Source organism: Haliaeetus albicilla, chromosome 3 (assembly GCF_947461875.1).
Source record: "Haliaeetus albicilla chromosome 3, bHalAlb1.1, whole genome shotgun sequence".
Classification (NCBI taxonomy): domain Eukaryota; kingdom Metazoa; phylum Chordata; class Aves; order Accipitriformes; family Accipitridae; genus Haliaeetus; species Haliaeetus albicilla.
The window spans coordinates 31,282,593-31,306,783 of record NC_091485.1 but is presented as its reverse complement, the minus strand read 5'-3'; the positions used below and the strand labels follow the sequence as shown (position 1 = coordinate 31,306,783).

At 40.2% G+C, this 24,191-nt stretch overlaps 1 protein-coding gene across 3 annotated transcripts in view; it reads right to left on the bottom strand.

The window, feature by feature from the left end:
- The window catches only part of SPIDR (scaffold protein involved in DNA repair), a 207,965-nt gene that overhangs the window by 69,303 nt on the left and 114,471 nt on the right, over positions 1–24,191 (bottom strand). For all 3 annotated transcript variants that reach the window (XM_069779305.1, XM_069779306.1, XM_069779304.1), the window contains exons 9-10: positions 3,316–3,526; positions 828–1,078 (exon numbers count right to left, since the gene is read on the bottom strand). In XM_069779305.1, coding sequence (XP_069635406.1) covers positions 828–1,078; positions 3,316–3,526 — 462 coding nt within the window. The remainder of the gene's footprint in view (positions 1–827; positions 1,079–3,315; positions 3,527–24,191) is intronic.

The window sequence follows — 24,191 nt, the reverse complement described above, 5'->3', positions numbered from 1 at the left end:
GGAAAGGATTCAACAGTTCAGTACTGGTCATAAGGGAAAACTGTGTCTGGTACATCTTTTGTACTTAGGAAAACAAGGTCCCATTCTTGATTCCCTACACCAAAAACAGACCAGTGTTAGGATGCAAAGACTAAAACAGAAGAGGCTAAAACCACTGGTCTAAAGCTGTATGCTCCATCAGTTTTGCATATAAGATTTCTACATTGGTGTTAATGTTTTGACACCAGATCACCTTTTACTGCAGAGAAGCTGAACTGCTGTGACCTCCAGATTTCCAGAAGTCAACAGGAGCTTTTTCCAGTGGCTTCATAATGGAAGTTTGCATATGTACACCTATGTTTCTCTAATGGCACCTGTGCAAAATCCCCATTTTAGAAAAGCCTTTCGTTTCTCCATGTCTCTATGTATTTCTCTTTTGTTTCAAAAGACCACTCTACAAGCATAACTTACTAGCAGACCATACTGGAGACTGAAATAGGTAAGTGGGAAGTAACAGTTATTCTGTGAAACTCAAGGAACAGTGTAAGATGTTGATGATCGTCACTGGTTTTAAATAAACCTCCCATTAATTTGTTTTAAATCTTCCTGTCATCTGCTGATGACATGAACTATAGACAGATACTTCCCTCCTCTAGGCAGGACTACTTGTGTGTCACGCTATACCTATTAAAAAACTACACCACTTCCATCAAGAGCCCAGCACCTTGCTGAGTGTGCTTATTCCCTGTGAGCTGACAACTAAGAACAACATTTCCAAACTCCCTCCTCTTCGGTTTCTCATATATCACAACCTCAACAGGAAAATTCCCATGCATCTTATTACTCACCTAACATTTGGTGGATCTGAATTTATGATGGGTATTGCAGAAAGAGGCTTGTTTCCTTGAACATGGCTTCTGTAACCTTCTCTTGCAGGCAAACAGTACACCCTTTGGATAACGACTTGTACTTGTGCTTCTCTCCATCCCACTGCTCCCTGGCTTTCCACCATTTCAAGCAGAGAATCATTAACAGCACTCCGTGCTAAGGGATGCTGTTTTGAATCACAGTTGTTATGGATTTGCGGAGCACAAGCAACCTGGTGAAGGAAAACCCATTAACAGAAACATTTCAGGGGACCTGGAAACTATGTAGTGCTAGAGAGTAAAACTTCAGCAGGAAAAATCACTGCAAAAAGTGCAAAATCCATTTCAAAATACTTACTGCACCTAAACTAACTTACAGACTAATAGCCAGTATTTACTGTGGATTTTTAACGAACACTCAAGAGAATTAAGCACACAGTGCTCTCCTGTATGTAACTGGTGCTCTGGATTGAGCTAACTCAATCCATGAGAGATGAGGGTGACACCAGCAGGAAAACAGAACTGATACTAGTATTTATGATTCTTCCCCTTGAACTGAGTTTCATTTTTAGTTCTTTGATGTTCTGTTCCTTTCTCTTCTAAAAAAGGGGTAAAATCCATCTTGAATGCTTCTGGGCTTTCAGACTAAGTTGAAAATAACAGGTGTCTAGTTTTATAGAACAGTAAGTTAGTCCTCAGACTTACACATTTCAATGTAAAATATTTCAGTGTAAAAGAATTAGATGATTAATTAAAAGTATAAAACTTTAGAAGTACAAACCTTAATTTATTCTTTTGCTACTTCCAAAACATATTTTGTGAATAAAATCTTCCAAACTTTCGAAATAAATTTTATGAATAAAATTATGCTACATTTTGCCTTAATCTAAATCAGTAATTTCATAGAATCATAGAATGTCTTGGGTTGGAAGGGTCTTTAAATATCATCTAGTTCCAACCTCCCTGCCATGGGCAGGGACACCTTCCACTAGACCAGGTTGCTCAAAGCCCCATCCAACCTGGCCTGGAACACTTCCAGGGATGGGGCATCCACAACCTCTCTGGGCAACCTGTTCCAGTGCCTCACCACCCTCACAGTGAAGAACTTCTTCCTTGCATCTAATCTAAATCTGCCCTCTTTCAGTTTAAAGCCATTACCCCTTGTCCTATCACTACATGCCCTTGCAGAAAGTCCATCTCCAGCTTTCTTGTAGGTGCCCTTTACGTACTGGAAGGCTGCTATAAGGTCTCCCTGGAGCCTCCTCCAGAAGTAAACTAATGTCATTAATTTTGATTTTAAAATAAACCTCTCTTGGTAAAACTTGTATGCAAGTATAGACTAACATAGTCTATATATATAGGCTCCTTCCCAGCACGAGCCATATTTCTATTTTCACAATGAAACCTGTTTTTATAAAAAGCTGGGTGCCAAGAAAGGTTTTCAGAGTATTACAGACTGTGCCATAAGCATTATCCACCAGTAGAAAAGGAGAATTTGCAGTATTTAAAAGAAAATTGTGGTATGACACTACCCTTTGTCTACAAAGCGGTTGCAATAAAACTTGTCTACTGAGATCTAAATGAAGTGGTTTTGTTGTTAGGAGCCATGAGGGGAACACGTAAATTGTTCTGGTTTTTTAATACCACAGTAGAAGCTTTTTACAAGGTAGAATTGAAGCAAGAAAGGAGATTAGGATTTGATTTATGTAACTTTTTCATTCCCAGACCTATAATGGGAATTATTTATAAGACAAATACAAATGTTGACACTCAGTGTTGTTCATCAAACTTGTAGGGTCAAGCTTCTCAAATATTAAGAATGATTTTGGGTGGCTAATATAAAGCCTTTACAAGAGCCTTACTTTCAGAAAGTGCTGGCACAGACTATCAGAAAACCAGATCCCTTAAAATACCTCAGCTTGTACAACAGCAGCTAGAGACATGCACAGTCAGCTGTCATTTTAATATAAACAAAGTCAAAATAGGAAAGAAAACAAATTGAAGGGGCGGGAAAGGGGGGTGGTGTTACCAATTGATGCTTTAAAGAAAGCATAGGATCGATTAGGAAATGAGTTAAGAAATAGGAGTGGGAAAAGGGAATATTTCTTTGAAAGAATAAGTTGAGTGAGTTAGCAGAAAGCAGATTTTCTTTCAAATACAGCTTAGCTATTCAGCTATAAAGAATAAGAGAAAAATCAATGAAAAAACAAGCTACAATTACTATTTAGCACAGTAGTGAGACTTCAGCAAAATAACCTCACAGCAGTTCAGCATTTGGATGGGCCAAAAGCCTCCACTAAGAAAATATTATTAAAATAAACACTGCATATAATTCAGCCTTGGTTAAATGAAAGAGGAAACTGAACAGGTCAGTAATTTAGAATTTTTGTTGTTGTTGTTGTTATGATTCCCGAACATCTGCTCACCAACTTCTTACCAAGTGCTAAACTGTGAACCAAATGGACCTTACCTGATTATCTGAAGATTCCTGGCGTAACTCATCATCAAGGTCATCTAGACTGAATGTCTGTGCCAAAGATGTAATATTCTTCCTAATAAGCATCTTTGTAAGACCGTATGTCTTCTCTCTTGTTTCTGAATGCTCACTGAGTAGCACCTTCTGACTAAAATATGTATGCATGATAACAGGAACATCTGCATTTCTGAGAAGCAGTTTTTGCCTGGAAAAAAAATAATTTAAGTGGCATCAGATCCATTACAAGTTAAACTACCAATAAGCACTATTTTAAAACGTGTGTTGTATTTCTCTCCCCTTTCTTCTATAGTTATCACTAAAACACTCAAAAGGTGTATTATCCAAATTGCAAATAACCCACCCCATAGATATATTCAGCTTGGATCAGCCCTGTTAGCTCAGGCATAGCCCTGGGTGAGTGGAGCTCCACTGCATCCAGGGACAAATTACACCTGGAAGCCGGCTGAGCTGATGAGCCCCATGAACCCCATCTGGTTTCACGCAAATGCTACTTGGTGTCTCTGCGTTGTCAGTGCAGAACCAAGAGCACCAGGAACCCCTGCATACAGTTACTGAGGTAAAAGCCATGAAAGAAAGATTATTAACTCTGCTCTGTGTTAATTCAGAGCGATGGCTCTGCTAGACCCAGCCTGGCCCTTGCAGACCTGGACAGCCCTCTGGTGAGTGCTTCCCACCAACCCAATTCATCCTCACTGCAGCCAGCAGCAAGTAGTATTCTTCCACTTTCTCCTTTCTTTTTCTAAAAGCAAAGTCTTATGCTTTTTCCTATGATATGCTGTATATTATTCTGCCTGTGTGTTTGCTGCTGTCATAAATGTGCTCTCCAAGACCCAGTTTTGGTTTCTAGTGCCAATGTAAATTCCCAAACAGCTTCACATGCAGCAATTTCTCACCTAGCAGGTTAAGGTAACAATTGCAGAATCTCTAAACACATGATAATTTAATGCCAAAGCATGTCTTGATGTTGGGATTTTTTCATATGCTAGTATCATGATCATACATTTAGAAATACGCTTTTTATGCTCACAGGATACAAATCTAATGAAGTCAGCTAACAAAAACAACCAGTAATCTCATTTTCTAGAGACCATCAAAACAGAAACAAAATTCACTTAGTGACTTTATTGCAGGCTGTTTTTTTCTACTATTAGATGTTTATCTCTTGGGAGTAAAACAAGGCCTCCTGCCTTGGCAGCAAAGCTGAGTTGACCTGAGTTCAGAAGTAACCTCAGGACTTCAGTCTCTAGACTGCTCAACAGTCGTGTTACAGAGATGAAGCAAGTTTTCAAATCTATGACACTGTTTGTCAAAATGCAACCATACAAAGTTAAAAAGCAAAACAAAACAAATCAAACCACTCAAAAATACTTATTTCTGATATCAGTCCATACAATATCTTGACCATGGTCTGTTTTATAATAGACTCCTTCATTCTCTAGGGAATGGACAGCTAAATGGAAATGAATGCATTCATATTTTCAAAGGCATAGGAAGAGTTGCAGCAAGTTACTAAATATAATCCATGTTTTTTATAATTAGGAAAATAATGCAACGGGAAGATGATCTCTGCCATTTAGAAAAAAAGTATACATCTAAAACTAAGCTTGCAACTTAAAACTATGAATCATACACTAAATTATAAAAAAGATGTATTAACTTCTATCTGCGAACACTCACGAAGTTATGATTTGAAATAGAAAATTCATGAAAAGTTACAGCATGAAACTGAGCACTGAACTTCACTACAATGCCTTACTGCCATCGGTGAGCTCTTCAGATCTAAGCAAGCAGTAGTCATCCCCAAGGCACACCGAGTCCCTTGAATCCAGGTGAATTTGCTAACAAAGGTCCCAGTTAAGAAGAGCATGACAGTAGCTCACAAGGCTGCCAAATGGACATTGCCTGATAATTTTCTGCATTACAGGATTAAAACTGAGGAATTAGCTTCATGAGCAAACCAAGACATCTCTGTTCTTATGAGATTTTTAAACTGTCACTACCCCCTATTTTTCTAAAGAACAAAAATGTATATAAAGTTTGCTGCAGATCTCAGAACAGTTCGGGCTGTCTTTATATGCAGATGTGGAATGAAAATTTTAGCACCTACTTTCTTGAGATGTCTATGTTCAGACCCAAAGTAAACAGGAAATCTCTCTGAACACGAGACTGTTACGTCACTAATGTCAGAAGAATGTTTGCTTGATCTAAATCATCTCATTCTCTAAAAAAATACTGACGTTAGTAGCAAATCATTCGCAGGAACTCTGAGGTTTATGGTTTTATTTTTATTTTCCTGTGCAGATATGTGATCAGCTTTTTTTTTTTTAAAGGCAGGTAGGCTTTATTGATACCCAAATTACGTGTTCCATGGGTTTGCTATGCCTATGCATTCCACATGCCTCGAGTACTTTTCTAACCACCAAGAGCTTTCTTGGCTCATGCATACATTAATGTCTACTTGGCAGTTCCACAAAGCAAAAAAGGGACATATATACACTTTCAGGAGAAGCCCTCCATTTCTTACCTGCAATGAGTTCACTAAAAACACTCTCCTTAAGGAATCATTTGTTTTAGACCTGCATAAGTGTCCACACACTTAGCAGTAACTCTTCAGCTAGGTCAGAGGAATAATCACAGCAGTCTACTTAAATCTTCCCTATTTCTCAATGGATGGATTCCTCCCAATAGGAAATGAAAAGGACCAGCAATCAATAGAAATAATAACCAATTGAAATGAAAGAAGTAGCAAAAACATTTGTAATAAGCTCACTATTTTTGTACAGGTGGGTGGCTAAATGTAAGTATTTTATATTTATATATACATATAAATATATAATATATAAAATAATGTCTATTATCTATATATAATACATAATAAAGATATATAATATATATTATTCACAAGTTTTTTATATATATATTCTTCAATACAAATAATATAATTATTAATATAATATGAATTAATTGAATGAAAACTCTATCCTTTTCCAGAAATTCTTCCTAGTATATTGCTTAGCTCAAACAAGCTCTGCAGGATGGGAACTTTGATCGTGACCATGGCAGAAAACTCTGCATTGCCATTGTGTATTGCTCATACCATTCTCTTTGCAACAAAGGCAACCATGTTAGAAACACACACACATGCCTTAATTCTTTTTGTCTGCTTGAAAGATACAGACTAGGGCAAAGAAAGCCGTTCAAGCTGGAACAGTTTGGGAAAAAAAATCATTTCCCCAAGCAATCCCTGTGGTCCTGAACTGCATGTGTTGCCCCTGTGCCTGAGACACCATAACTGACCACCTCAACCTCCTGTATCTGTACCAGCTGCAGATTCTCTACAGCCAGAAGTAGCCCTACTTCTTCTGTACAATACAGAGTACACTCTGTAGCATCCTGTTAACAGAAAAAGTGTTAAATGGGCATTTCAAGTCTTCTGTGACCTCTCTTAAATTTCTTCTTTCCTATCTGCTTCATTATATTTAAAAGCTTATTTTCAAAGAATGAGAAACATCACCTCATTCAGCAAAGCACACAGAGACAATGGAAAGAAAATGAAGTTCACTACAGACTTAAAAAAAAAAAAAAGAACCTCTCGTGTACTCTCTGATTTTCTTCTTGGTCAGCAAAGTATATTTAAATGTTGGATTAGTAGCTGACTTCCTTAATAACAGCCTTTAGAGGAAAGGTCATTTGTAATGACCTGAAGTAGAGACTGTGAACATTTTATACTACAGGGCATTTTTTTTCCTGGTATGTAGACAATCAGCAATTGCTGTAACTGGTCACATGCTGCAGGAACATGAGGCAATAATGTTCTTTTTTTTCTTTTCTAGCAGCAGCTTGCTTCTCTCTCCAAGGACGTGGCTTGCTTTTTCTCTTCCTCCCTCCTGTGATGAAATGGCTGTCTGGCAGAGGAGAAGCAGGAGATGTCCTTGCCTACTTCTCTGCTAATCGTGGTCTATCACCATCCGCAATACGAAACACTGCAGAAACTTACAGCACGGCACAGTGTCAAGTAGCTGAAGTTTCAGCTTGAGGCAGGGTCTTAATCCTGCTGCCGAATAGTCGGCAGGTTTGCGCTGCGGTCTGCCCAGCACAGCCCATCCACAGGCTCCGCCAGCGAGAAGTTGTGACTCTACGGCAGCAGCTAGCTCACAAACCACACGCTTCCGCTCAGTTCTGCTGACATCAGACAGCGGTGCTGGTCATGAACTTGAGATGACTCTGGATCACTTTAAATTAGAGAATGTATTTTTTTTGTTTGCTCTCCCTGGGTATTTTATTGGAGTTCTTTTCTTTTACAAAGTGTAAGATGCCTAGAGCATCTTTTTGAAGAGTACATTGCATTAACTGAACACTCTTAGCATTTCAACGACCTACAACATGCACTGTAGATATGAAACAGGCTAATTTCAAGTCTCAGAACAATGATTTCTACATAAAGAAGATTTAACACCCACCAAGTAGAACAGTAGTAGTACATGCAGGATAAGAGCATGCCAGAGCTGCCCAGAAGCGTAACGAATCATCCCCATAGGGACACCATACAGGGCCCATCCCTAACTTCTTAGGAATTGCTTATTTTGTCCAATATGGAGGAAGTTGCTCATGCTGCCTCTCGCTTGGGGTTGAGTCCCACATGCAATGTTTTACCTGTGAAAAATTGTAACATGTCCAAGAAATGCTTGACCACCTAATAATGACAGCAATTAAAAAACCCCAACAAATTCCCCAGGTCCAGACAGATCTCTGCCCACCTACCACCCAAGGACAATAACCATCTCCCCAATATGTAGTGCAAATCAAAAAGCCATTTGGAACAGATCTACCTTCTGCCATGCCTAGAGATTGCCCAAACACAGAATTTTCATCCATGAGTGAGTAATCTCACCACTCGTATGTGAGACTCCATCAGCGTCATTTACCATCACTTGAACGATCTGTATGAATACTGTGTTTGCAAGCTCACACTTTCATAATGCAAAACTTCTTCCACTGCCCCAACCTCGAAGATAGAAAACAAAAACCAGCTGGTTATCTCTTTCTTTGAAATTATCTTATTCAAAGCAACAGCTTATTGTGGGACAAGTTCTCAAGGCTGATTGTACTCTTTTCTCCATGAAGAAATAATATTAACCACCTAGACCAATGTCCAGAGTCATAGAAGTCAAATACACAATTCTAAACTGTGTCAGGTTTCCAAAGAAATGTAGCTTCAGCACCTCAGAATAGCAGGTCTGCAGAAGATGTAACAATAAAAAGCTACTCAAACTGTGTCTAAAATGTCTACTTTTAGAATATGATGCATTTTATTTGTGAATAGCTAGATATTTGTTTTGTTACCCTGCTGGAAAAATATTTTGTCTGAGGACTTATTCCATGAACACAAGACACAAAGAAAAGAATACACACATATTAAATGTACATATCGTTATAGCCCAATCTGTTACCATTTGTCACTCAACCATAAGTAAAAAGCAGACGCTAAGGGAATTAGTAAAACAACACAAGTAATGAAAAAAAATCTTCTCTATTGCAGCACAACTTCTTTCTGCAAAATAATATTGTACTTTGCAACAAAATTATTTGTAAACCTAAGAAATCACTCCAGCAAGAAATTATGGTACACAAAGCCAACATTTTTATCACTGTATCATTTTACTAATTTCGAAGTAATCATATGAACTAACCACTGGCTTGCCATAGTACTGCCTTTTGAAATGTGACACCCTGTAGCATGAAAAAAAGTTGTATGGAAATTGTCACATTTAAGAAGAGCTCTGCTATAAAAAGCTTGTGGTTAACATTATGCACTATTATATCACACACCCAGTGCTCTCACCTCCGCAGGGAGGTGCACCGTGTGTTAACTGAAGAGGATGTACAGGTCTTCTGATGTAGGAAAGCACCGATGGATATCAAAGCAGATCTCATCCACCTCCAGGAAATTACTGTAATACCAGGCTTTACCAAGACTGGAAAGTAGGGAAGTTTCTCAGAGCTCTCCAGCCACGTGCTTCAGCTACGAAGAAAGCACCTGAAATTTCTAGCATTCTGGACCACAATTTATCATGACAAAGCTTGACCTTTGGCACCACCAAACATAAAATTCCACTCACAGGCTGCGCTTACATACAAACTGGCATGAAAACAATCTCTTGAGCTTGTTTGGGGAATCTCTACTTTTCAGAGAATCTCCTAAAAATCTACTCCAACTGTGATGCTGAGATTTTTTTAATACCTAACACGTCAGGCACAAAAAAATTTTTAAAAGATGTAAAGTTCTATTATAAAAAAACCTGCACACAATAAAGCATTAAACAAGAAAGTTGCTTTAAAAACAAAATAAAACAAAACAAAACACCCCCCCCCCCCAGTATGAGGGTGTTACAAGTAACTAGGGAGATATAAATATCATGGTTATCTTTTCATAATCAAGATGTTATGAAAGAATTCCAATCTGTGTGTTTACCCCATATATCAACTTGTGTCTGACTAGCCACGAGCTCATTAGTCACACGACTTTTTCTCTCTGCTCACAGTGCTAAACTGCACGTAGGGTTTGAGGTGGCTGAGGGAGGATGGCTGGAGCCACCAGAAAGTCCAGGGATATGTCAGAGGGATTCTGAAAGGAGAGAAAAAAGGGAAGCAAGCAACCTGCAAAGTGACATCATATTAAAACTTGTGGTGAATGTCAGAGATAACAAAAATGGCCATACTGGTGTGAAATCAGAGGCCCATCTGCCCCATACTCTAGCTTGCAGCAGCAAACAGCAGATGTTTGATGAAGACTATGAAAATAAAAGCAAGCACATAGTGAAAGTTCTCCAGAACACTCTCTAATAACTTCTAAGAACTTTCAGCTTAGGGACTTTCTAAGGCAGAAGTACTATCTTTGTAGTTAACAGTCCTTGGCAGACTTTTTTTCCAGGAACTTATGTGCCTGCTTTTTGACCATTTGTACGTTTACAGCATCCACAGCATCCTGCAGCATCCACAGTGCTCTACAGTCTAATTACATGCATGTGAGAAACCACTTCCTTTTATTTGTTTTGATCTGTCACCTAGTGGTTACATTGCTGCCCCCCCCCCCCCCTTCTTGCTTTTAAGAGGCAGTGAACAATTATCCTTCTCAATGCACTTCCTCATACAGACCTTTATAACATCTTCCCCCAGCCACTGCTTTTTCAAGGTGAAGAGCCCTAGTCATCTTAGTCATTTCTCACAGGGAAGCTGCTCCATACCTCTCGTTGTCACTCTTCTCTGATATTTTTCCACTTCTGGTACATATTTTTGATTCAGGAGACTGAAATTCCAACCTCAAAATGCACCATGAATTTCTACAGTGACATCATGATGTTTCTGACTCCATTTCTAGTAAGTCCTACCATTCTGTATATTTTTTCTGATCATTAGATGAAAACTAAGCTGATATATTAATGAAGCTATCAGAACACTAAAAACACAGTTGTATATACTAACAATCCTGAGTCCATCATTTTATATGTGCACTTGGCATTTACCTCCAATTTCCTAGTAAGAGAGGTCAAATCCTTCCTCCAGCCCTAGTTCTACAGCACTCTATGGGAGGATGAACATACTCCCGGGTCCACAGGATTGTGAGGACCACAGTGTGCCGTTGAAGAGGAAGGAAACATGCATATTATTCTGTTGTACAGAACGTGTCCAGTTCTTTATTTCCTTCGTAGGCACCATGATGCAATGGAGATTTGAAGCAACAGCTTATACCAACAACTCCTCTGCCTGTGGTGGAAAGGTAAGGAGTGTGGCCAGTCTGCCACCGTTACACAGCATCACCACTCCTGAGGTATCAGGAGAAGCTGCTTCTGAGGCCAGAAGAGCTCTGCAATATCCACCCAAGCAGCTGAGGGCCATGTGTTAGAGTGAAGAACTTGAGCTCAGAATTTCTGACCGAGGTATAGAGAGTCAGGGTACTTGGTTAGTTGGTTCAAGTTTGGAGGATTATCAGAGAAACTTTAACAAATAAATTCCATTTTAGAACACATTGTTCATGTTTTGTAGACATTATTAATTAAGAACACTAGCCCTGTCTCCCATAGAGGTTTGGCATTTGCTATTGGCAAAGACTCTTTACGAGTCCATGCTTGCATACATGCTCACAAGTGTTTTCACACGCACAATAGCAAGAACAAATACCTATCCCTGAGCAAACTCCAGTATTCAGAAAGACAGCTCAATATATGCATATGCTTGATTTTATTTAAGTATTTTATTACTAAACCTAATACTAAAAAAAAAAAACAACACCAAAACAAATGACAGCACAACAACAAAACAACCAAAAAACTCCCATCGGACTTGTTTCTTGTACTCCTCTCTTGCTCTTGTGCTCACCTCTGGGCATTACCTATTGTTTCTTGGCCAGGACATGGAGCAAGACCAAATTCTGGTCTGGCCTGGTGAGGTCACTTCTTATACAGACAAGTCCAGTGCTATCAGCACATTTGTACAGGGAGAGTAGCTGAAAGTAACAGTAGTTCTGGGTTCTCTGGTAACACAAAGGGGATCACAAAAGGTAGCAAGAGCTTGCTCAGTGCCAGAGAGTGCAACAGCAAAGCAGAAGACTCTCTCTGAGCTGGTCAAACTCTGCCTCAGCCAGAAGGTGGGCAGCAGCCTGGAGGTCTCAGTGAACAGCACCACGCAAAGGGAAATGGCTGAACCCCTGGCATAGAGAGCTACCGTGCAGAGCTCCAGAGGTCCTTAGGCAGGTTGTAGACCAAGTTTACCTGCCCTGTGGTCCACTTCAGCTTTACTGAGCTGGGAAAAAATCAATTTTTTCACCGTATTTGCTGCTACCATTGATAAATGTGTAACAAAGGTAAAGGTGGTGTGGATAAGCCAGGTACCACAGAAATCTGTTTTAGGCAAAGTCCTGCCTGCAGTAACCCACCCACCACAGTCATCAGTGACAAGACAGCAACACCAGTGGCCAGAGTGGGAGCTTTTTTACTGAAACATCCTGGTGTAGACATAGCCCAAGTGAAACTTTCTGGGCAAGGGAAGCCCAGCGGCTCATCCTGCCATGAAAACACTGCTCTTCTGTGATAAACAGAATACCTTTCTTCTTTTCAGGGTGCAAAACAGCTGTCAATAGTGTATGTACTTCAAAGTTATTGCTCACAAGAATTACTTCCAGAGCTGCGTTTTGCTTCTATGTAACGGTACATGTCTTCTCCATTAAATCGCAATAGATGGATTCCATGGCATTGCTCTCTCACAGTTGGAACAAGGGAAAATCCTCTGAGAAATAACATTTAAATTCAATATTCTCCTTAACATTGTCTTTTTTTTTCTTTTTTGAATCAAGAGCAATCTTAATATTCCTGCATTACTTTAAAGACATAACTGTACAGAACAAGTAAAAAGTTGTAATTCTAATATTGAAATCTTATGCTGCCGGTCTCCAGATCACTGCTTGATTTTTGGTTTGTTTTATTTCATTGAACAGTTGCAATGACAATTAGTCACCAGATCACGTCTGGGAGAATTTTCGTACTTTATCACACTATTCTTATGTGTCTGAATTTCTTTTTGGGATTTGTGTAAGAGGGCTGGTGACTTGGCAGAGCAGACTCCATAATGCAATGAGATGGATGAACGCCTGGATTGCTTTTTTGTGATCCCATTAGCCTTCAGAGGCTACACAGCTTCTGCATGTTCTAGGTTTACTTTTCCGTCTCAAAGAATATTTATTTCTAGAAGAAAACAGTCTTTTCTGCTTCAGATAGAAGAAAACTACAGAGGTATAGTGGAAAGATGAAAGCCCTTACTATTTAAAAAAGAAAAGTACACACAGCTCTACTTCTATGTTTCTTTAAAATACTTCAACATCTACCAGCCCAATAAGCCAAGTTTACCTACCACAATTCTGTGTGTTGCACAGTCATATGAATACAGCTCCTTGAAACTAACTATAAACCAAGTTGAAAGAAGGGGAAAATACCAGACAAATCATTACAGAAATAAAACCTAAGAAGAACTTTTTCAGAACAAGAATGAGATCTGTATTTTCCCTAGAAGACCTACAAAAACACAATTGCAACCTGAGTCATTGCTTGAAGCAGTATCATAAACATTGTAAAACTTCTACAACCGTGATACAAACACACCCACCAAAACAAGGGGCCATCAATAATCTTTAAAAACTGGGAAGAGTCCCGGCAGCAATGAGGTTGTGACACACAGTCACACATGAAGGGCTGGTTCTTGGAAAACTCACTTCAGCTAAAGAGCTCTGCAGAAGCAACATACTTCCAAAGGAAAGGAGCATTTTGGAGCATGGGTATCTCTTACTACTGCACCCAGACCTCCCCTCCTGAAAAGAGCAGAAACAAAGCCTTTGAAGTTGTGGGAAAACACCTGTGAAAACATACAGATTTTGGAGAAAACTTGTGAGAGAAACAGAAGGGAGAAGGTGTGCCATCGTGGAAATCTTGGCCCTGGCAAAGCAAAAAACCCTGAAGTTTAAAGTGAGAATGACATTCCAAGAACAATAGCAAAATTAGCCAGTACAGAGAAATGTTTATACAATAAAGGGTGAGCCAACTCCCCTACACACACATTTCCCAAGCAAACAACTGTAATCTAATCAGGGGCTTAAATATATCCCATATTGTTTAACAAAGGATGGCATCCCTATTCTCAGGCCTAGAAACTGCATACCAAATTTCAGAAGCAGGGATTTTTCAGCCAAATTTGAAAACCTGAGAAATATGAACCTAAAGAAGGACTGCTGACTGAGTTCTTTATAAAGGAATCATCATGCATTTTGTTTTTCTTTTCTATACTTTTCACTCTACATGTACCTTCACTAAAATAACAGCAAATACAATATCACTGTACAATATGCCGGGCTTCACGCTATGTACACAGGATCAAACCGGCCAGTTTTTGAGTCGAGTCACATGCTATCACAGGTAAAACCAGGAGAAAAAAAATCTTTGACAAAACGATCAGGCTCCAGCAAAACTACCTGCCTTTCCTCCTGACTATTCTGACTACAACTGAAGTACTGTTGGTAAGAAACCATCTTCTAACTCCACAGAAACATGTTTGTGCCAGCTGTTATTCATCCCTACATACGCTGAAATTCTTCATTTTTTCCCACTTTGGTGGCAAGACCCTCCCTGCTTGCTTATTTATTTAATTTATTTTTTATTTAAAAGAGTGTCCTCTTCTTGTTCAGCCAGGTCAAGGGCCAGCTTCTCTTAGTCTCCTTTCCCAAGGAGCGTGCCCTGGTCTGCAGCCACCCTGCCAGGCCCTTCCTGCACTGCTCCTCCTGGTGCTGGCACTCTGCAAGGGAGGAGAGAGCTTCACGCTCATATTCATGTGCAATTCAAGACGGGCCTAAATAAAAACGATTCTCTTGCTCAACTGCATCACTAAACAGGACATGTAAAAAACATACATAAATGCAATAATACTAGCGCCTTCTTGCTTTAAGTTGTGCAAGTAAATGTATTTAGGATGTTTTATTTTAACACGTATTTACACACCTGTTTTTAAAGCAAAGTTACTTGTATTCTGGATTTTCCCCTTTATCAGTCGCTTAAAAAAAAAAGTACACCTGAAACCAGCGCAAAACTGCCTAGCACAAGTACTGTTTGGAGCCTTTGGGCTGATTTCCTGTATGTAAATGTGCTCAGCTGAAAAAACGTCCAGGGCACAATTCCCGGACTACGATACAGGAAAAAAGAGGAGTTCCCTGGCTTAGTTACCATCAGAGGGAAGACACAAGGGACTCGTCAAGGGAAAAGAGGCCGTTCCGTGACTCCAGTATGTGCGTGCACACGCACACACAAAAGTGCACGCACATGCGTGTGCGCTCCCTTCCCCTCCCTGCCTTGCCCCCACCGCGGCGGGGCGGGTGGGTGAGCTGGCGCAACATCCCCTCAAGGGAACAGCTCGTGAAAGATCTGACGCGGCGTTTTTGCATTCAACTGACTGCATGCAACATTCCTTTCAAAAAAAATATTATCTGTTTGCTTGCTTGAAGCGTCACAAAGATAATATTCACGTCTATGACCCTGACCGTCTCTGGTCAAGAGGCAGAGAGATTGTGCAGACCGCATTGCTTTCCAGCACCCCTGGGACGCCGGCCAGAGAAGAGAGCTGCCGTCTCGGAGGAGAGGCTCAGATCCCTCGGAGGAGAGGCTCGGATCCCTTGGCCTTTGGCTAATGCTGTCAGCAGTCCCACTGGCTAACTGCTGAGAAGGTGAATGGCACGCACGGGAGACTCGCCTTCCACAGCCTTACAGCTGTGATACTGAACGTACACAGCAAAACCATCGGTGCCCTAAATCTGGGGGGAGAATATTATTTTTTTCTTCAGAGAATCTTACCCCTCGATCACTTGTCTTTCCGTTTCTTCTTTATCATTGTTGTCCTCCAAATTCCTACACCACCACCCTCTTTATGTATCTGCCAAAACATTCATATCTGTTTTCTACATTGTGGTTACACGTACATGTGGGCTGAAAATCTTATAAAGAATCTTATTTAAACACAACTTCGTCATTCAGATATTGTTTGGGCAACCAGCTATACAGAGCCAAACAGCATTACAGAATCTCATTTCAAATCCTGATTCAACTACAGGAGCACTCATTTTAAAGTGACTCTAACTTACTGTCCTTCCCATAAAAAATTGCCTAAGTGCATTTTAAAAGAAATGTTGCCAAGTGCAGAAATGCAACCTCTGCCCTTGGAAGTCCTTGAACTAAAGTTTGCTGAAAGCTGGCAGGTTAATCCAGGGAAGAATCCGTCTGTGTTTGCCCAATCCTTCTATTCTCCTACCAACATGTACTCCTGGAGATAGGGTACCCAGATAGGCAGAACTACTATCTCATCTGATAGGGCTCATCTGTTCATCACACCCACCACATTTTGCCTCCATGCCAATAAAGGCATAGCCTAACAGAAAAGCAGATCGTGAAAAGCAGTTAAGCACTATGTGCATTTTTAGCATGTCTCAAGCTCATCCCTTCATGACAGTGTTCAGTATAATACCTTCTGCTGCCACAGACCATGGCAAGAACTGACCGCGTAATGACAGTTCTAAATGTATCTTTGCATGGCTATGTATACGAGTATACCTTAATTTTCTAAACTTGTCACAGAATGCATGAAAGGCTTGAGATGCAAGCAGATTTCACTTTATTTTCTTCTAAACTTGATCTGGGACTGCCATTTTTACTTAAGTCTACTCTGTAAAGGCTAAAAAAAAAGTTTTGAAAAAATTCAACACTCTAATAAACTCAAGAGTGTCTGCCCAATAGAGAGCACTGAAATACATACCACCCACAACAGCTCTCCGTAAACGTAAACTCTCCTAACCCAAACCCTCCCCCTTTCACTTCAGAAGGTAGGTGGCCTTTACAGGGTGCCCTGAATGTCTGGCTATGTCTGATCAGCAGACCACACGTTAGTTTAGAAAGCCTCTTGAAGTCATCCAGGGAGTTTCTCTTCCATGCTGTCAGAGGGTATGTGGCTTAAGGACACACACTAAACACAATTGTGGCAGCTTAGCAGTCATTCATACAGACTTTTCCAAGCTACCTTTTTCAGGTTCCTAAATCACCAAAAACCAGGCCTAACAGCCATCAAACAATTTTCAAAATGTGGTAAAATTACACATCCATTACAAAATATACGCTTATGCACAAGGTTGGCTTACTAGATAATACAGATGCATAGAGATCGTTGTTGCGTTTCAGTAACATTGTAATGGTAACAAGGTCCACCTGAAGGGCAAAAATAGTTGCAACTATTTGTGTAGGCATAGATAGGAAAAAAGGCTACGCTAGACCAGAAAACATAGCAACAGAATATTGAAAATTAGTAATTCATGCAGCAGAATGCATGGCTGGTAAAATTTTAAGCAAACACTTTGCCTCTGTGCTCACTTGTATCATCTCTGAGGCTGAACCTTTACCATGCCTCCATCACACCTAGGCTTGGACAGTATCAAGTGTGCTGCACATTCTGAAAGGATAATTATATCTTTCGCTACCATAACAGACTCAGACATATAGAGAACAGTGCAGGTGAGAAGGTTTTAAAAAAATAAAAATAATTTAAAAAAATCTATCTAAACACAGACTCAGTATTGAATGCTGTCTTCTTTTTTTGTTTTGTTCTTGCTTTTTTTCTTTCTTCCCAGAAAGATTCTTGCCAGCTGTTTTGCTGTCTCTCAGTATTCCAACAACGAGCGAACATCACCCCGTGGTGCCGGATCTCAAAGGCAGAGTTATGATTAACAGTGTTATGATTAAGCACCAGCTGAACAGGCGCAGCCACAAAACCAGACTCGGCAGCTGAAAGCTCATGATCCCACTTGGGATCCCCCCAAGCACTGAAATCTTCACACTCTTCCCCTCTGAGCCAGGGAAAGGGATGGCACTTCCAGAAAGAACAGAACACAGAGCCACCCTTGGATGACAAAAGGGCTTTCGACATTGAAACCTATGAGCGCTGCCCGGTTCCCCAGTCAAAGGACACAATTCGGCTTTATCCCGATACGTGCACAGGGAACCTGTGTATGGCAAATGCAGGTCAGACAGAGACCAGCAGGACAAGGACCACAGGTATGCGTAACCACGGTATCTCATGCTCAATACGGAAAATATTCCAGAGGCCGGTGCATTCTTCACATAGTTTTTTGAAATAATTACTACCATTTAGATTAGTATAATTTACAATAAGTAAATAAATAAATAAATTCCCTTGCTATGTCCCTCAACCCCACCTGTTTACCTTGAAAATCAATTCAGTTAGTTTTACTTTCAGTGCTCCTTGCTGCCAGATTAAGGTTGCTACAGGGCTCACATTATTTGATAAAAGCAATTCTGTCTACTGGCATATACATATGAGTATGTTTTAAGCCACAGAAATATCTCTATGCTTTTCACAGAAACTGGATATAAAAGTTACATGTGGAAAAAACAGTACCTGCGGATGCCCTCCTCCCTAACCATAAACATAGCAAAGGCCTTCTAATGTTTGTTTGAAAATGTTTGCCCTAAGTGATAATCCTGATGGAAAAAAGGAAGTAATTTTGCTTACTCTCTGCCTTCAGGTGGCTCATTAAAACACCTCTTATAAAAGAAGAGGATATGAGTCTCTCCTGAGAACTTTACGCTTAGGCTAACCATCTTTGGGGAAGGATCCTGGCAGCAAAAGAGTGTAAACTCAATTTCTTGTTTTAATTTTGAATTTAATTTGTCAGCAAAACCAAAGTTCATAAAGAAGGCAAATTTTGACAAATTGCAACTGCCATGAGCTCTGCTAAGAGCAGGATGTAACATGAATGTAATTCTTCAAAAGAACAAATTATAATCATTGCATCCAAACAAAAAATGCTTACGTTAATAAGTTCATTCTATAGTTTGCCAACTCTTCAGGCTGGGTGCTAAGGAGAATTTGCTAACATCACATTGGCATGATAAAGCGATCTGTAGCACATCTACTACATGCCAGCCATACAAATGACAGTTGTCCTATCAGGTTTTTTCATTACAATTAGCCCTTTCTTTCTCTATAGCTATAATACCTTAAATCTGGGAGCATATGTAAACAGAAAGAGGTGATATAAACAAAGGAGCAGTCTTTCCAAATGCAATCTTAGAAGCCTTGCTCACCCGAGTAATTTGTACCAAGAAAGAAAATGGTTGCTTATAAAAATAGCAATTTATTCGTGTATCTAAAATAAAATACAGCAAGTATACTAGGTATATGGTAAGAATGTTTGCTGCTCACTTCAGCTACAGTATACTCATAAAATTAAATGTTTAAAATGTACTATGTCACATGGATGGGTAGAGTGACACAGTCTGCAGGGAAAGGTAAATTATTACATTAGACACTTAGATATCAGTAAATAGCTGGAGACGTTCCAAGCCTAAAACATTTATCAGACATTTTAAGACTGGGATTTATCTAGCTAACTTTATCAACCGGTCCCCTAGACTCTCTTTACAGTAGATAAGCAGAAACAAACCACTTCAGGAAGGGGTTCATTTGATGTCCTTAAGAGGAGAGGAGATACACTCCAGAAATGCCAATTTCCTTCTCCGTTTCCTGCAGAAGGATTGGGGGGCCATACTTGCACAGCCTTGAGGTGTATGCTGCCTGCCATGCTGCTCAGGCAGGGCCCACAGAGCATAGAGGCAATCTGTAACCCAGCAATCCCCTTGCCAAAGCAGGAGAGATGAGCTCTGCAGAGGTCATTTCTGCAGAGGTTCTCTCAGCATCGCAAGCTCCATCACATCACGGGAGGCTTCAGTGGGTTGTAAAAAATCATAATGAAACCTTACTACAAACTGCTCCCTGCCTCCTGTAATTAAATGTACCTCTTGCCCAAGAGGGAGATCTTCCACATCTCTGTCTCCTTGATGCTGAGAAGAGGGAGGTCTTCTCATCACCTACTTTTCTGAATAGAGAGACACAGCTAAGAGAAGAGATCTCCATTTCTATTTCTGCTGTCTTTTACTTTTCAACCATGAGAACACTGTACTAGAACTGCATGAAAATTGAACTAAATCACTTACAGAGAAACCACACGGGTTCTTCCATGTCCCCGAAAGCCAAATCAGATGTCACACATATCACTGAACACATGCACTGAGAAACTAGCATGGTATTGTGCAGAAGAACTACTCTCCACGTTCTCCTACATATCTCCAAACTGTGGGAGCTAAACTGACAAACGGTTGCACAAATGGGAATAACACTGGTGCTCAGCACAGCCCCATGCAGACAAGTGACTCTGAAGAAGTGAACAGCATGGCAAATATAGAGAGGTTATAGTCATGGCCATACAGCCAAGAACTGTAATACATCCAGGAGCATACGGCGTGCTGTTTCTAGACCCAGCTGCAGTGGCTGAACAGGATACCTGCCCCCCACAGCTGCTCAGCACCAGGTACCGCCAGGACTTTACCACCCCCATCGCCAAGCTCTAATCCTTTCAGTGCAAAGCCAGCCAGGTTAGCATGAACTGCCTTAAATCATCAGTTTCCACTCAGCTCTCAGATTTCACACTAATATACATGCAGGACTTTCACACATTCATCTCCACTATCTGCTGGCGTGGGGCAATGATCTCCAGCAAGACGGCAGGCGTGAGCGGGCATCTGCCACCCGCAGAGCGGGCAGCGGCGAGTGACGATCCACTGAAACCGGTCGCCTCGCTCCCTTTCTGCCTTTTGCCTCCCTTCCACTCTAGGATATACTCGATCCTGCTGAGCCAATTTACTGAGTAGAACAACAAAAAATCATACTCTTCCCCCTCCCCAGCTTTTTAAAAATTTATTTTCTGATTAGTTTCCTACTGATTTAGTGATATGAATCACAAGAACCTAAGCCTTGCAAGACGATACAATGCTGCAAGCATATGCAACAGCTAAACTTTACCCTATACAAATACTTTACGTAAATCAGAGATGTAAATTATGCTGGAAAGGGGTAAAAAAGATTCTTCTACATTTGTTTAGGATAAGCAATTCATTTTTTCACTGCCAATCCACATGAGTGGTAACTGTACTCACAGAATGCTTTCTGAACACTTCAAGCAGACATGACTCCTATCGTTTTTCTGGGCTACAGTTTATCTTGGTTTTTTTCTGCTTAATGCAGTTATTTCTTTGAGAGGACAGAACAGAGTGAATGGGGATAAACCAGAGAAATAAACAGGAGCCAAAATCCCTCACTGTCTACAACAAAAACACGTCACCAGCAACCACAAAGCATATTAAAATCAACAGATAAAGGTCAGATAAAGCACAAGATAAGGTAGTGCGTACATTAATATCCCAAAGACGCTATTACAATGTTAATCAGTTAGGCTGGCAAGATTTAGATTTATTTGGTGCCTAAGAAACAAAATCAAAATAATTTATTTTTACTTTATAAAGAAAACATAAATCAGGCACAAAATTACTACTTTACAGAACAAAATTAATATAATGCAATAAAATCTAAGTCTTAGAGGCATAGCTATCCCTAGGGATTTTTATACTAGTATGGCTATACACAATGCAGGTAAGGGTGCTTTGCCTTAATTCAGCCCCAGGTTCCACCACTATGCTGCCTTTTTTACAACCATGGGCAGTCAAACTGAGAGGCTGCATCAGAGTTTCACTCCTCCAATGCAAAAAAGAAACCTAAATCTTTAACACAGATAAGCCCTGTGCCAGCTGATGGAAAATAGAAGAGGGCTTGGTTTATTACATGTGTGCCTTCATTTAGTTACCGAGAACAGGGTCTTTCCTTGTCTGCTTTTGGGAATGCTAGCAAATACCATGAACTAGAGATTTCTTTACTTTTTCATCTGACAAAAATCAGAAGTTCAGGATTTGCATTACGACTGTTTCTGCAATTTCTCTTCATTTTTGATCCTACTATATTTGTATGACTGAAACTTAATGTTGTGAAGAAAATAACAGCTGCCTGTTTCACTTTGGGGTTGGCTCCAGATTCTCACTGACTGTTCAACACAAGGGTGGCTGATTCTTGAACTGAGGGGGAATTATTTAGGTTCACGCCATTACAATGCAACAAAGAAGAAAAGCAATTGTCAGTGTTTGTTCAGACAATCTTGTTTTTGAAATTGCAGCTTTCACAGAAATAAATGTTGAGAAAGATATGCAGGCACAACCCAAAACACAGTGCTTTTCCCATGGCTCTTGACAGTGTTTGCTCTTGAGCCCGCGCAACTTAGCGAGTAGATAAGTCACAAAGATAGGGTTAAGTCTAAGTCTTCAGCTGGATACATCAAAGTGAAAGTTACCATGAGTATAACATCAGTCATATTTTAGTATTTAAGAGCCCAGTACACAGCTTAAGGAGAATTTTGACTCCACCCTTATCAAACTACTACCTCTGCTCTGTATTATTCACACAGCAAGAGTCTTAATCGCCCACACTCTGCCAACTCTTTCCTCCCCGCTGAAACCAACCCCACAAAATCTAAAACGCCTATTTTCACCAAAAGTCTACTGAAATGCACACTAGAGATATTAGTTGCCAAATGTTAAGCATAAAGTTTCACGTTTCACTAATTACACATTTATATGGCTCCATGAGCCTGTTAGTATTGGTGTGCCTTGGTTATATCAATCTCTCCCTTCCCTGCCTTCAAGAGAAACGCCTTCGTCAGTTCATCGTTTTGTTGATTGTTTGTAGACATACGTGGGTGTATTGGCCTCTACGAGACAAAGAAAGTGCATAAGGAAATTGAGGTAAAGATAAACTGAAATAAAGACTTTCACATTTAGGACTGAAAACACTTATTAGTTCCAATGCTTTCACTTAACTCACTGTAATAAAAAATGCTGCAGTGCAGCTCAGGAACTGCATTTCCAAAGTGCAATAAACTTGTACTGCAGCCATTCACTTTGAAACAACGTTTTAAGAAGGTAATGGGCAATTTAACTCCAAAAACTTGTATCTCATGCTATTAACAATATTTTTTTTTGCTCACCAATGTTACTGCTGCACTGTAGCTGATATGCCACAGAAAATCAGGGAACAAGAGGGTTTTTTAAGCTAGTCCTGCAGAGTTTAAGAGGGCAATCATGCTTAGTGTAGATTCAAAACAGAAAGGAGAACATCAGTGACTTCTCTGAATCTCTGCTAAACAGACAGATTTGCTGAACTGCTTGAACATTTTTCTAAGCATGTAGCTTCAGTCCTCAGGACAAGAATGAGTTACTGGCATGACGACTGGAAACCCAGCATGGGTAGTTTTGTGTCCAAGAATGCAGGATGTTTCCTCTACTGAAAAAGGCACTTTATAAAATTAAAACTGTTACTGCATCAACATCTAAAGATGCAGGTACTAAGCCAGCTGAAAGCAATACCTAGTTCTTTAACAGTAACTTTTCCTTGAAGATTTTAGAGTATTGCGCAAAAATTAAAAAGCTCACGCAACGGTTTTAATACACAGGTGTCATAACTCCTGCTTTAATTAAAGTATTTCTCCCTTTATCTCATGAAATGAGAAATGAAGGTAGAGAGGATGGTAATTTGTCTAAAGCAACACAGAAAAGGAAGCTCTGGCTTCACAATTACGCTCACCCTGTAGTCCACCCCCATCTCTATTTTAGGCTGACGTGTCTGTGGGTTGTGCTGCAAACCAGATGAAGAACTCATCCAACTTGAAAAGCAAAGTAAATTAAAACCCCTGCCTTCAAAAAAAAAGAAAGAAAAAAGAGAAAATCTTATAGCTGGAGCAGTCCCCCGGTCAGATCCAGGTCACGGCAGAGCCCCGTCACTGTTAGGCTGGCAGAAGTGCCGTAGTGCAGGAGCAGGAACAAGCGGGAACAGTCGGAGAAGGCTGGAACAGCTGAGGCAAGGGTGTACCACAGGCCTCTGCCTCAGGTGTCAGAGCGCCTGTCTAGCAGTGAACTCCTCTAATGTATGGTCCTCTGCCTCATACTCTTTACTGCCTTAAAAACCGCCACACCGATGAATACATTCAAAAGCCAACTTCCAAAGAAAACGTGCTCTTCAATGCTTATGCTAATTGCAACTTGTTCCTTTGCAGGTGTGGTAGACAGCCAAGAGCTGCCCGTGCATGCAATAGCTGCTTCCATCATTGTTCTTCTAATGTAACCTAGTTCCTGTGAAAACTGAAGCACCAAACAGTCCCAATCCCAAGCTAGCAAAAGTCACAGAAGCAAGGTAGCACAAACACTAAAACTGCAATCTAAATACTTTTCTCCAACTGTTCTGCCTAATCTCAAGTCAGTGTAAGTCATTCATAATTTATCCAGAGTTAATTTCAGTCTTCTTACAGCAAGGATTTA